We start from the raw sequence: 13,431 nt of genomic DNA, 5'->3' as shown, positions 1-13,431 counted from the left end.
CTAACTGGCGCAGAAAGTGCATGAGGGCGAATATTAGACTAGTATACCACGCAATATTGCGATCTCACTGCCGTGCCATCACATGCAGCACCGTATAGGTAACAAACCACTTCATCCGAGTCTGGCCCAACCTGGTTTTTCTCTCCTAACCTTGCCACGATCACATATTTTCCTCCACTTTCATTCACGCAATCTTGCTGTGCAGGCCTCATATGCATTTTTATTAACTCGATCTTTTCAGTCCTCTCCAGCTTCGACCGCAAGACACCGGCCAAGTAGGACACCCAGCGCATTCTGCCTAGCAGGACATAATACTAGATCGGACCTCACCTGCCCATTACATATATCACTTGTATACCCTACCCGCAAGCGGAAAGGGAGGCGACATGCCACCGTTTGCCCTTCCCGCTAGAGCCGGCACCATGGCATCCAGCAACCCCAACATTAATGGAACCGGCGCCAGCAGCTCCACACGTATCGTCACCAATGGTGCCGATGGCCCACCACAAGAAGAAGAAACCCAGATGAACCTCGACGCCACAACCTGGGACCAGATCATGGCCAAGTACTGGGCCTCCACCGCCGCCAACCGCGAACGCGAAGACGCCGAGCTGTGCGAGGCCTTTGCCCGAGAGGAATCCGAACTAGCTGATCGCCAGCTGAAGCTCGGTCAAGAGCGGGTCAAGCTGCTGGAGCAACTCAAAGCCATTGATCAGCAATGGACGGAGATCGAGGCGCAGAGGAAGACCAAGGAGAAGGATCAGAAGAGGAGGTGTGAGACGATTCGAGAGGAGAGGGAGAGGGACGATAAGTTGAAGAGGAGTTGGTTTGAGGAGAACAGGAGGAAGGCTGCATCGGGCGAGAAAGGACAGGACCCGGCAGGTTTGGCCATGTTGGCGAAGAAGGCCCAGGGCGTGGCTTCTATGGCCGGTGGTGAACTTTGCAATGGGAGTGGCTCGACTTCGGGATTGTCGTCGCAGCGGGAGACGCCGCTGAGAGAGGAACAGCAGCAACGGCAACGGCACGCGTTGCCTAGTCGGCCTAGGGAAGGCGGTAGGACACCAAGTGAGGAGCACGACAGGGCACAAGAACTCCAGCAACAACTACGCAATGAACAAGAGCAGCAGAAGGAGAGGACTGAGAATGGACTGGATGGAAAGGCCGTAGACATGGATAAACTGCCCAAGGTTTATAATGGTGCAGGTACATGTGTTGGTCATGTGCGGCCCATCAACTTGAGGAATCACTTGACTATGCATGTCCAGCAGCAACCGATCAAGCGCCACGTACAGATTCGCCAGGGACGAAACTTCACCGCCGAGACATTGGAAACCGTCTACGAACCGAGCGACAAGAAGGGCGCCAAGTGGTTGAGCTGTTGGATTCAGGCTACGGGTCATGTTCAGGAAACCCCTTGCGCGTCGTGCACAACTCGCCAAGGTGTCTTTCCGCAATGTATCATCCTGGATGCCGAGGGCTTCCCCCGGTGCGGTAACTGCGAGTGGAATCGCCAGGGATGCTGGGGTGCTTCTAAGCATGCAGACCACGACATGGCCGAAGCCAACCCAAAGGCCGGGAACGGAGAGATGGCTCAGGAAGCTCCCGTTGTTACCAGTGGCTTTAAAGCTGTTAATGGCACATCGGCGAGCCAGAAGACCACCAAGGTGGTTAGCAACGGAGATGAGCAGCCAGCACGATCCAAACTGCCCTCAGGGCGCAAGTCCCTTCCGAGCACGCGCAAGTCCAGTGTACAGCCCGACTCAATCGCCCCAACGCCCCTGGAAGGCAGCCCAGCGCCCAACGACAGCGATCACGCAGAAGATCTTCCTCCTATCAACCAAGCGAACCTCGCCCTCCGTGACGACGGGACTGTTTTCACCGACCCCCCTTGCATGCGCGGCGTTCCCCTTGCCAGGATCGGCCCCGACCATCCCTATTGGGATCCTGAATGGGTCGCGCTCGAAGAGCCGATCCAAGCCCAACTCGCCAAGTGGTCGGAGAAGTACGAGAAGTTGAAAAACGAGGGCGGCGCGGCGTCGACAAAATATCTGGCTGGTCGTCAACAAAACAGGGGCAAGTTGGTTTTGGACTTTCTGGCAAAGGGAGAGTTCCACCCTTATCAGCTCATGGCAAAGCACCTCATCAACAAAGCATACATAGGCTATGATAACTTGTACCGCATGGTGCAGGTGCTGGAGGAACTCAAGAGGTTCAAGCAGCTGGACGTTTCGCCTTCACAATGGCTTAGACACCGATTGCACGAGATCCACGAAGAGCTGGGCGATAAGTTCAACCTCGGCAAGGCGGTGGAGAACCTCTACTCGGACCCCAAGCTTCGGCTACTTCGCAGCGAGAGCGGGTTTGGCAATATTGGTCGGCCGAGGGGCTACAAGCCCACGATGGCTGATAAGGGAGAAGATGGACCAGCTCCCAAAAAGGCGACCAAGGGGACCAAGAGGAAGGCTGCTGCTGTTCCCGCGACAGATGACCCTGTCAACCAGTCAGAAGAACAACTTCGTGTCGTAGACCACCATCAAGCCGCCGACACAAGAGCCCCATCTTCCCATTCCTCACCCTCTACTTCAGAAGAAATGGGTCATCCAACCCATGCGATCTCCAAGCCTCCCGCAGCCAAACACCACCAGCCTTCCCCCTCCGTGACCCTCAAAATCCAGGCTCCCCCCGAAGACCTCTACTACGAAGGCTACACCTCGGACGACTCCTACTCGGGCGATAAGATTACAGAAGTTGACTGGCGGCTATTACAAGTTCGTCACCGGGAAATGACTACCAACACTGGTATAACACAATACTGGCATTGGTTGGGCGCCGGCGAGGACTTGACGGGTCGCGGAGAGGAAAACTGCTTTGAGCACCAAGTCCTCAAAGACGTTAAGGGCCGTCGCGTGACGTGGGGCGTCTACAAGGAGCCGATTGATTTCCATCTGAGGTTGGACGAAATTGAGGAGGTGGTGTATGCGCCTGAGGGAAGTGGGTGTTTGAAGATTTTGGTTAGTGTGAAGAAGGATGCACATCATCATCATCGTCATCATGGGGATGAGGACGAGGAATCGCAGGAGGCGCAGGAGTCGAGGGGGGATGTCTTGGCTTGGTTTAAGCGGGAGAGAACCAAGAGGAGGTTTTTGAGCTTTTTGGTGAAGAAGGGGAAGAGGGTGGTGAGGAGCACTGCGTACGTATTGTTTTTTCTTTTTTTATATATTCTGAGTTGTGTGATGCGATGAGTTACTGACGTTTGAGGTGTTGCTGTCTGTATAGGGCGTACGTGGAACAAGCTTGGGATGATATGGACTCGGTTGTCTTGCCGCATGAGGATGAATAGGTTTTGAAATCCTCTGGGGAACAAGAAATACCTATGGTTGCTTGCCCATGAGCGTGAGGAATACGGTGGGTGATGATTGGTGAGGCGCAGGGGGGAAGTTGTGAAGCGCGTCAAAAGGTGTTTCATGCTATAAAGCTGGCGGAGGGGAATGTTTTTCTTGGTTTTTTTTTTTCTCATTCTTCTGTTCCAGACGTTTTGCTTCACGGCACTCTTGGTTTGCGTGGCCTCGATCCATAGATCGGCCGATCGTGGTTTTACTGCATTTCCTGACTTTCCTGGTTTTCTTCTGCTGGCGTTGTGTTGGTTGGTATGGAGTTTGGGAGTTTATGTTTTTCTTATTGTTAGTTTTTTCTGTTTCCTCTTTCATCCTTGCATTTACTACCGGGCCTCTTTAAGTTCTTAACGCCGGGATAAAGTGGTGGGATATATACACAGCGTCAAGGGGGTTGGTGGTGGTGGTGGTGGTCAGTTTACTGCTTGCTTGTTCCGGGCGTTGCTGGTATGGTGGGTGGAAAGACTGGATTTGAAAATTTTCGTTCTGAAGAGAGAGGGAAGACTGGAGTGATTCATTATTTAGGTAGTTGAGGGAAAGTAGTGGAAGATAATTGATAGAGATGGTTTACATTCAACTCGCTTTAGTGAGCCCCGGTTCTGGATGTGCGTTGACTTGGGGTGATGTGAACATGCCTCTGTTTCCGTGTGTCGGCGAGACTGATATCATAGTGTTTAGCCAGGAAGTCGAGAGAATCTATCATCTACATTTGATAGCGGGAGGTAGTGTAGCATACAAGTGTGGTAACTGAAGCAAGGATAAGTTTCAAGTGAGAGCCCGCGCTTCAAGTGGTAAACGATCACCCATAAAAAAAACTAGGTGTACAATATGATCGTGTTGGACCTGTCTTAATCCCAAGCCATCCTTGCCGAGCCGGGCCGATGAACTTGCTTCAAAGGAACTGAATATGGTATTGTATTCTTTCACGGATCACATTCCATATGCATTATCGTACATGAACAAAGACGGGTCCGGAAGCTTCTTCTCTAGCTGGCTTGTCTGATACGAATGTCTGACTGTCTGGGGTGCACCGTAATTCACACCAGAACTTCTTGATCGACGGTGGTCCGTTACGGGGTCGAAAGGGAAGTAAGTTGCTCTTTCCTTCAACCTGGTGGGTATGGATGGTTCCGCAACCCATTCGCAATGAAGATTTCGGATACGTATGCTGCCTGTCTGTATCTGTGTATTCCATGTTACTGTCCAGGTGTCGTGCGTTCACGATGTACCATTGCTCATCGAAGGCTCAGATCGTTATTGGTGGGTGTTTCGGTCGTTTTTATTGTTGCTGTCGACGGAGGGAAAAAGGTATAGAGATGCCTGCCATCTATCCGTCCATATATGTTGTCCGGTCTGGTTCATTACGACCCCCTTTGTGTCACAACCCGGTACGTAGATGAGATGGATACATGTCGATTTGATTCAATTTGGTATTTCCCATCCATCTGTCCATCCATCCTTCCATCTTACATCGTACATCATCCCACGCCCTCCCTCAGAGGTTATCTCCGTGCCCTTTCCCAGACAGACAGACACACAAGCCCCGTTCCATTCCACACCCGCTTAATCTTGAATGTGATTTACGCCTCCTCCAAACTCCTCCAAGGAATCGCCCCAAACCTCGACAATGTCTCCAGCTTGCCATCGCCCAGCTTCACGTTCGCCGTGCGGATCACGCGCGGGTCGGCCTTCATGGTGCGTCGGACTTCTTCGTGCGTCGCGATGCTGGCGTCGTACCGCATGACAAAGTAGTGGCCCCGGTTATGGCGCTGCTGGTTGGTGGAGATGGGACGGGGTAGCAGGAAAGTGCCCCAGTTCTTGATGTCGCGGATGACGCCGCCTTGGTTGAGGATGAGTTTGCCGGCTGTTAGGACGAGTCTGTAATTTTTTGTTTGTTGTTTAGTACGACGAGGTGTGGAAGGTTGGGGTTAGGATGTATGGTTGGGTTGGGTTCGGAGTCGGAGTCAAAGTCGGGGTGGGTGGTAAGTAGGTAGGTGGTTGATGATGTGGTGGAAGAGAAGACAAGCGAAAGATCGGTCGGTTCGGGTCGGTTCGGGTTCGTAAGGGAAAGGAAAGACGGAGGGAGTTTCTTCCAGTCGGATCATCGAGTGGGAACAAATAGAAGGGGAAGTACATACTCCTTCACCTCGGCGATGTTGCCCGGGCGGACCTGTTCACAAGTGCAATCATTAGCAAGACTGTCTTTATTCTCTGCCATTCCCTTTCCATTTCCTTTTTCTATCCCCAATGATTCTTTCCAAATGGACAAAACTCACAATACCAATAGTCTCATACAACATCTTGTCTGGTGGTTTGAGGCGGCGGACAATCGGCTCGGGAAAGTAAAACGCAAAAAGATGTTTCGCAATGCGATGCGATTGCGACCGGCCGAAAGCGCGTATAGTAGTGAACCTTCGACGTCGATAAGAAGTTCGGAGCCCCACACCTGAACCCGTCCCGTCCAACAGGTAGGTACCGCTGTGGCTGCTGTTGTGACCGGGCTCAGCAAGTACTGTAGGGCGTGGTGGGTGTTGCCGTCAGTGCCGCAGTGCCGCAGCGGGTTGGTTGCGAGCGGGTGTCCGGGTGCCGCCGCTTGCTTGGAAATTTTTGTGGGGTCCAGGAAGAAGGTCGAGATTCTGCCGCGTTGACCGCCTTCCGGATTGGGGTGTACACACTTCATCAAGGGTGGGAGGGAGGTTGTTTACTCGACTCTTCAACTGTCACCTCGGTGATTGTAGAGACATCTGTTGGCTGTAATGGTCCTCTAGAAAAGCTGTTTTAAAAGTTCCTAAAGGGTCATAATGTGGTCTAGAAGCAATGAGAAAGCAGACTTGTTCCAAAAACATTCCCAACCGCTTCATGCACCTTTGAATGGTCTTCAGGTTGTAAATGCATGCTCTTATCGGTATTGTGTATCCGGAAATGCGCTGTGTAAATGTATTCTTTGCTCATCGTGAATCAACCTCCGGTCTTTCGATGCGCCGCTCTACCGCAATGGTAGAAACCTCATCAGAGATGATAGATGCAAGCCAGACTGCCATGAGAGCCCCCAAAGTCTTCCCACCATCCGCTGGCAATAGCATGGCCCTCACTGCTTCTCTCCTTAACCCCTCTTATCCTCCCTTCGCCAAGGCGAATGAGTCCTCACTAACATCCTCATAGGCTCCCCCCGTATAACCACATCCACCCACTTGACTTCATCCTTACACTCCTCCCACGGATGCTCACGACCAACTTTCTAATAATCCTCAACATCCATCTCCTCCCCTCCTGCTGCCCCCGGTGCAGGCGCCTTGGCAATCCCCTGCTCCCTGCACCAAAGCACAAAATCGTCAATCACGCCCGGCCACGCCTGATCCTCGTTCCAGAACCCGAGCGTCTCATCCACCATCGTCTTCTCCGCAAACGCCAGCGTCTGGTTCCACATATCCTTGTTGACGCTCCTTGTCCACTTCTCCGCCAGGAACCGCTTCCACGCACCCAGCCAATCCACGTTCTTGCTCTTCCACGGCCTCGGTCCTAGTCCTGTATCTGAAGACTCGGTGCCCAAAAACAAATCCCAGAATACCAAGGCAACGTCCTTCTCCAGTGCCTTTTGGGCAGGTTCCTTACCCAGGCCAAAAGCGAACTGGTAGACTTTTTTGAAGTAAGCCGGGTTTTGCGGCAGGTTTTGGATGCACATCCGAACGTAGTTTCTGTGGTGGGCCTGGTCTGCGGGAATGCGGTGATCGAGGTAGATGGAGGACCACCCCTCGACAAAACCTTGGCGAGTGATTTGGCCGATGGAGTCGGCGCGGACGATCTCGAGGACCACAAAAGCTTCAACGTTTTCGATATTGGCGCCCATGGAGGAGATATACGCTTGGGCGGCTTCGGCGCCGATGGCCTCGACGGGTTTTCCGGCTCCAGCTGCTGCTCGGTCCTCGTCTGTATAGATGTTAGTACGAGGAGAATGAGAGGCAGAGGGAAAAGAGACATACCGCCGACCAGACGGTCAAACAACTGATTCAACGCATCATCTGGGCCTCGCTTCCTTTCCCGATCGTTCATATACCTGTAGTCGAAGTCAGGTTAGTCCTCCATTTTCAACCTGATAAAATCTGAAATCAATAAGCAAGGCATCTTAAGCCATCACGGACTCTATTTCCGGCGCATTTTCCAAGGGTGAAGTGGACATTCCCTTGGGATCTATGCGTGGACCCAACTCCTCATTGCTAGTCGGTATGACAGTTTTTGTAGACGGCAGATCCTCCAACTGAAGAGGCTCAGGCACGTTGTCCGCCGTTCGGGAATATCGGGGGTGAGATTGTGATTGTGAGTGGCTCCCGTCAGTCTCAGTCGCATCTTCGCTTGGAGTAGCCGACTTTGCGGGTTTGCGTCCATTCCTCTTTCGGAAACAAGAACCAAACAGTTTCGAAAACATGTTTTTCGTATCTGAAGAGCCAAGTGGTGACATCTTGAGGCGCAAAAGTGGTAATAAATGCCTTTGATGGGAAAGGGGTGTCGCATTCTTTCGTTTGGGAATGACATTAAGGTTGAGTTGGGGGCTCCACTGGAGAACCACGGTGTGCATTGAAATGCGTATTGGTTGCGTGGTTGCATTTTCGGCGCCTCCCTCATCTCCCTTCTTGTGATGGTTTCCGACAAAATCAGAAAAGAAGAACCCGGGGTTGGAAACCAATGCTGACAGTTGACAAAAGAAACGATGACCCGAAAGAAAAACCACAATATGTCCCCTTTAATAAGACATTGTGTCGGGACATTGATCCCTTGTAGTATTCATTGGTCGTAAACAGCTTGTAGCTGTAGGGAGCTGTAGGGAGTTCCGACCCGAACGACCGTCGTGGCCGGCTTCGACCCGGCCCCAAAACAAAACCTCCCTCTCATATTCCAACGTATGATTTCGAAGTGATACACACACGGTATGCGGTGCGCCGTGCAACATTGCGAATGCACATGGGGTAAAGTCGGTAGTTGCAAGAAGGGACGAGGACGGAAGAAGGGACCTACATATTCGCAGCAAGTTCGACACTGTAGTTTGCATTTCGGAGGTACTGTAATCCAAGTTCGAATATCAGCTTCTTGCACTCTTGTTCATAGTCGCACTCGCACAGTCGGACAGACGGGTATATGGCGTCCCAGCGGGACAACACTCTCCGAGGTCTCTTTTAATCCTTCCCTGTGACATTGGACCTTGGACATTGGACTTTGGTTGAACTCACCCGTTGCGCATTCTCCTTGGACGCATTGGTGACCGCGACAAACTGGGCCACCTTTTGCCTCTGGGTGGCCGTTGAGGGCAACCTAGAGCTACTCATTGTGGCTGTCTCTCTCAACGTTCGTTTTGTGTGGTTGGGGGTTTCGTCGTTCGTTCCGTCCTTCGAGCGCTGAGCGGAAAAGAGACGGGACCGGGAAAACTATGGCGTAATGCGAAACCACCGGGGTTGGGCGTTATTTCGGCTTAGTTGTGTGTGGTTGTCTGACAGACATAAAATGTCGCTCTTGCAAAGGTAAGAGGGAGCTTGGTGCTGTCGCTTGTTCGAGCACGAGTGAGGTGATCTCGATCGGTTTATGAGCCCAAAGTCGTCGCGGGGCAGGGCAGCAAAGGCCGATAAGGGGGGATCGGCTGTTTGTTGGTCTGGTGATGTGGCAGACGGATGAAGCTTGAAGCGCTCGCTGTTGGACGGGTCGCGTGTTGATAACTGCGCGCAGATACGAGCCGAGGGGTGGGTTGAGCTCGAAGTAGCCAAATCGTGAAGGTGCCGTGGCCGTTGATTTCGGTTTGCAGGTTCGTTGCCTAGATTCGTCCCTTCTTGCGTCTTGTCAAAATAGGTAAAGATCGGGAAGGCGGAGGGGAGCGACGGGGGTTTAGGGCGGACACTCCACTACTAATCATCGCAGCGAAGGGAAGCGGGACGGAGGGGCCCGCGGCGGAGGTTCGTAGGTACCAAGGAAAGCCCACTACAGTACCACCACGGCCATTCAGCGCTATGAGTCCAGCTAGGTAGGTGAGGCTGAAGAGAAAACGTCATGGCGGGGGAAGTCACTGCGACCATAGAGGTAGCATGCAGTGCCGGTGCACCCGACACTCTTCCGCTACTGTACCGCCAGCTCGTGTGTCCGAGTGCCGCCGCGGCAGTGGTGTCCTCCGGGTCTTGGCACGAATCACTGGATTGAGACGGCCGACCAATACCCCGGAATCGGCTTGGGCTTCTGCAAAATACATAGGTAGATAGAGAGATCACAGCCAACGAGTATACCTCCGTGGGTGGTATAAGCTGCATCATCATCTCTGGTGTTGTCCATACCTCTCTTCAACTTCCTACAGAAAGTCCCTACAGACAGACCATACACATACAGCTCAACTTGACACAAAGCAAATCATATGCAAACGCCATAAACATGAGTAACATAACAAGTCATACATGAAGAACCCCAAACCAAACGTCATCCGATCATACCGTACCCCCCTCAATCTTTGCACATGCCTGGTAACTGGTATCCCCAAACCTTCCATCCCCATCATGAAGCTGTAACCTTCTTTCCCTTGTCCATAATTCGTCATCAATCTCATCAATATCCGTCAAGCCCAGTGGACCACCCCACCAGCAGAAACAATCCTCCCTGTTTGACTGGCATCTCTGTCGTTGACGGTGCCACTTCTGTTGTTTTCGATTCCTGCAGGTCTGTAGAAGCTCCATTGCCGATAGCTTGACCTGTTGACCTTCATCGTATTGCCGCTTCCCATGTCGCTGCCTCTGCTTGGACCACGAACAGTGCGGCCACCACAACCCCGGATGGTCCGACCAAGCCCATGCCTCTCAGAGTTCACCTAATCCCCAAGCGGCATGCCTTCCAGATCATCTAGCAACCTTCGCCAGTTGTCCGCCAGCATCTCCGAGTACTTAACCCGCTCCTGCGCCCAATCCTGCGTCAGTCTCGACACGTTATACTGCGTGTTCTGGAAAAATCGAAGCTCGTCTCTTATGCATTCCTTGACGAATACTGAGCGGTTGTGTTGTGTGACAATGGATTCCTTGTCCTATTTCAGGTGTTAGTAGAGTGGCATTGATAAATGGAAAAGAAAGACATACCTTGATGATCGCCTCTACAACCCTCTCCTTCTCCCCTGGCTTAACCATCCCTTCTGGCTTTGCATTAAGCGCTTGCAACTTCGCTTCATTTGTCTCTATGCGTCGTTGCAGGAAGGGAATATTGTCCTTGTCGAGACGATCTCTCCTGTCAAACATATCACGCAGACTGACTAGCGCATCTCGCTGCCTCTTCAAGTCCTCCAAAACACCCTCTTCCCACGCCTTTGCTTCATCCTCCATCAAAGTCTGTGCGGTACGTAAGTGTCGGCCCATGGCTTGCAGCCCGTCGTTGAGAAGTGGCACGTCATTGTGGTCGGTGGCGTAGGTATCGGCACTGGTCTCGGTGAGTGAGATCAGGGAGACAGCCATCCTGGCGTGGTCGGCTGCTACGCCTTCTGAGCGCTTGATGAGACGGTCCATGATGGTGCAGGTGCTGATATAGAGCTCAGCGCTGCGGCGGACGCCGGCTCGGGTGCGCGCAAAGAGCTCCTCTAAAGTGGGGGGAAGCGAGTCCTCGAGACCGGGTGGTAGTGTGCGGCCGGTGAACTCGTCCTGAACAGAGATCGTAGCTTGCTTGCGCCAGACCGACAGTTCCTGAGAGCAGATCATTAGCAGCTGCGTGGGAATCACGAAGTGTGAGGTAGACATACCGTAGGTACTGTCAAGAACATAATCACCAGCTGCTCCTGACCCAGAACCGGGTGACGCACAAGAGCGTTAAGGAACCTAGCCAGCCCGCGGCGGCGCTTCTCGATAAAGGCTCCATCGTTGGACAAATGGTTGCCATTGACTGTCTCTGTTAGCGTAGCCCATGTCCTTCGAAATGATCTCCAACTTACAAGCAACCCGCTTGGGCGGCAACAGCGGCAGCACCCTAAACGGATACCGCTTGTGCAAGCAATCCAATAACCATACAAAGTCGCTGTATCGTCGGACGACCTTACTGCCACGTCGTATGCTCGAGACCTCGTAGTTGTGGTGCTGGAACATGAACACGCCCTCCTTCTCTGGCATCAGCGTCACCAGGATATTCTCCTCCACGTTGCTTCCGGACCTGACATGTCCAATGCTTCGGTTGGGATTGGAACCACCGACTGAACCACTGACAGACTGACCAGGTCCCCCACTATCACTAAACGGACCTGTGATAGCATTGTCTGCTGGCTCGCCGAACCCTCCTCCCGAGGAGCTGCCGGGAAAGTAGTTCCAAGCGCCATTGCTTTCTTGAATTGACTCGGCGACATTGTGAATTGAGCTTGGACCCGAGGGTGGTTGGCTGGTGGTGAAAGTGGAAGTTGTTCGACCGGGCAAAGCACTACTGGTGGTCGTCACCTCGGGACTCGTACTGTATGAAACAGCGTCGTTGCCGTTCAAGTCAGGACCGACCGAGCGAGGGACGTCGGCGGCGCCGTTATGTCCCGTCGAGTGTTCTAATGGGCCATGGTTGTGGCCTTTGTGAAGATCGGGCGCGTTCCACGGGTCCTCGGGATACTCCATTGAAACCTTCCTCAGCGTGGGCGGCTGGTGTTGCTGCTGCTGCTGTTGCTTGGGAGGAGACGAGGTGGGGGCTTTTGGTGGTGTGACGGGTCGTTGTGGAGGTTTCGCAGCAAGTTCAGACAAATTCGGCAGCACGGGCTGGACGTTCTCGTTGACAAGACCTTGTAGTTTGGGCTGGGGAAGATCTGGATAGCGGTTACGCAACGAGGTTAGCTTAGTTGCCATGACACTGAAGAACTAACGGACCCACCCCCGATGGCGTTGACCAAGGCGATTGCGGATTGCGGAGCGCGCGAAGCAGTGTACTAACATGGAAGGAAGATGATGTATGTGATGGGGAGAATATGGTGTATTTGAGAAGCAAGACACAATATCAGTGGTATCGGCAAAGCACGAAGAAAAAAAGACGGACAAGCAAAAGGGTTAACGGAGTCGGCGGGAACAATCAATCAACAAACGGGGGATTGACATATGACCGCCATTCGAGGTTCGTCTGGGTTGCAACGGGGGTTGGGATGGATGACCAGCCAGCAACTGGCTGAAGAACCGGAAAAGTAAAGGCGCCCCGGCACTTTGTTGCGACGAAGCACTGCAGGCAGAAACGTATTGTAGACCGAAGAGAATACACAACCGAAGAGCAGGATCGGACAATGCCGGCAGAAGGGAAAGAAACAAAAATAAAAAACAGGAATCAAAGAAAAAACTTACTTCGTCGACGTTCATCCACGCCATCCAAGCTGGCGACCTCCCCTTCTTGGACAAGGCCAATCAAGGCCAGCAAGACGTTGAACTCGTTCCTGCCCAAGTCCCCCAAGCCAGCAGCAGCAGCAGCAGCAGCGGAGCTGTTAGCCTCCCCACCATGGGCACCATCACCCCCACCACCAGCGCCTGTAGCGGAGGCCGAAGCAGGGGCGATGATACCCATTATGCGCGCCTGGTCATCGGCGCCAAGCTTGGCCGCTGCCAGCGTCCGCGCAACCCCCCCGGCTGTGATCCGCCCATTTGTGCTCCTGTTCTCTGTACGGACTACTGCGTCGAACGTCTCGATATAGCTCTCGGGAACGTCGCCCGAGGGGAGGAGGTTGCGGATCAGATCGGCGCGGCTGCGCTGCTTGCGCGGGGTGGGCATGTCCCAGGGCGAATCGTGGTCATCGTCGGCGAATAGCGCACTGCCGGAGCGAGTGGTAGGCGCCTCGTTATCGAAGAGGGTCGAGCGGCTGCTGTTGGCGATCTTGGCTGGGTTGAGGGCGGCCGAGCCGTCGTCGGGAGGGGAGCTGCCAAAGAGCGACATGTTGTGCTGGCTGGCTGGAGCTTGAAGGGCGGACAACCCAAGGTAGGTAGGTTCAAGGTGTAAGTCGGTTGGAGGAGTGAAGATGTTCGGCGCAAGGCGAGGTTAAAGCAAAAGGTGAGGCCACTCTGCAAGGCTCGGTTTCTGCAACAGTCGGCGC

General features: G+C 53.2%; 4 protein-coding genes across 4 annotated transcripts; 1 reads left to right on the top strand and 3 right to left on the bottom strand.

Moving 5' to 3' along the window:
• Positions 1-401: 401 nt before the first annotated feature.
• Positions 402-3,391, top strand: NEUTE1DRAFT_80843 (uncharacterized protein; the record flags this gene model as incomplete). Its single annotated transcript, XM_009852184.1, has 2 exons — positions 402-3,194; positions 3,341-3,391. The coding sequence occupies 2 exons, from the start codon at positions 423-425 to the stop codon at positions 3,389-3,391; spliced, it is 2,823 nt and encodes a 940-aa protein (XP_009850486.1).
• A 1,401-nt stretch (positions 3,392-4,792) lies between these two features.
• NEUTE1DRAFT_62159 (uncharacterized protein) lies at positions 4,793-5,776 on the bottom strand (the record flags this gene model as incomplete). Its single annotated transcript, XM_009852183.1, has 3 exons — positions 4,793-5,270; positions 5,531-5,562; positions 5,669-5,776. 3 exons carry the CDS (start codon positions 5,690-5,692, stop codon positions 4,973-4,975), a joined length of 354 nt encoding a protein of 117 aa, XP_009850485.1.
• Positions 5,777-6,295: 519 nt separating this feature from the next.
• NEUTE1DRAFT_121796 (uncharacterized protein) lies at positions 6,296-8,640 on the bottom strand (the record flags this gene model as incomplete). The annotated part of the gene is made up of 4 exons (XM_009852182.1): positions 6,296-7,319; positions 7,373-7,446; positions 8,312-8,398; positions 8,615-8,640. 4 exons carry the CDS (start codon positions 8,638-8,640, stop codon positions 6,631-6,633), a joined length of 876 nt encoding a protein of 291 aa, XP_009850484.1.
• A 1,049-nt stretch (positions 8,641-9,689) lies between these two features.
• Positions 9,690-13,306, bottom strand: NEUTE1DRAFT_145984 (sorting nexin mvp-1; the record flags this gene model as incomplete). The annotated part of the gene is made up of 5 exons (XM_009852181.1): positions 9,690-10,434; positions 10,487-11,080; positions 11,137-11,276; positions 11,326-12,168; positions 12,692-13,306. The coding sequence occupies 5 exons, from the start codon at positions 13,272-13,274 to the stop codon at positions 10,225-10,227; spliced, it is 2,370 nt and encodes a 789-aa protein (XP_009850483.1).
• Positions 13,307-13,431: the final 125 nt, after the last annotated feature.

Source organism: Neurospora tetrasperma (assembly GCF_000213175.1).
Source record: "Neurospora tetrasperma FGSC 2508 unplaced genomic scaffold NEUTE1scaffold_3, whole genome shotgun sequence".
NCBI classification, from domain to species: Eukaryota; Fungi; Ascomycota; class Sordariomycetes; order Sordariales; family Sordariaceae; genus Neurospora; species Neurospora tetrasperma.
The sequence above is the reverse complement of the archived record's forward strand: the minus strand, read 5'-3'. Positions and strand labels throughout refer to the sequence as shown.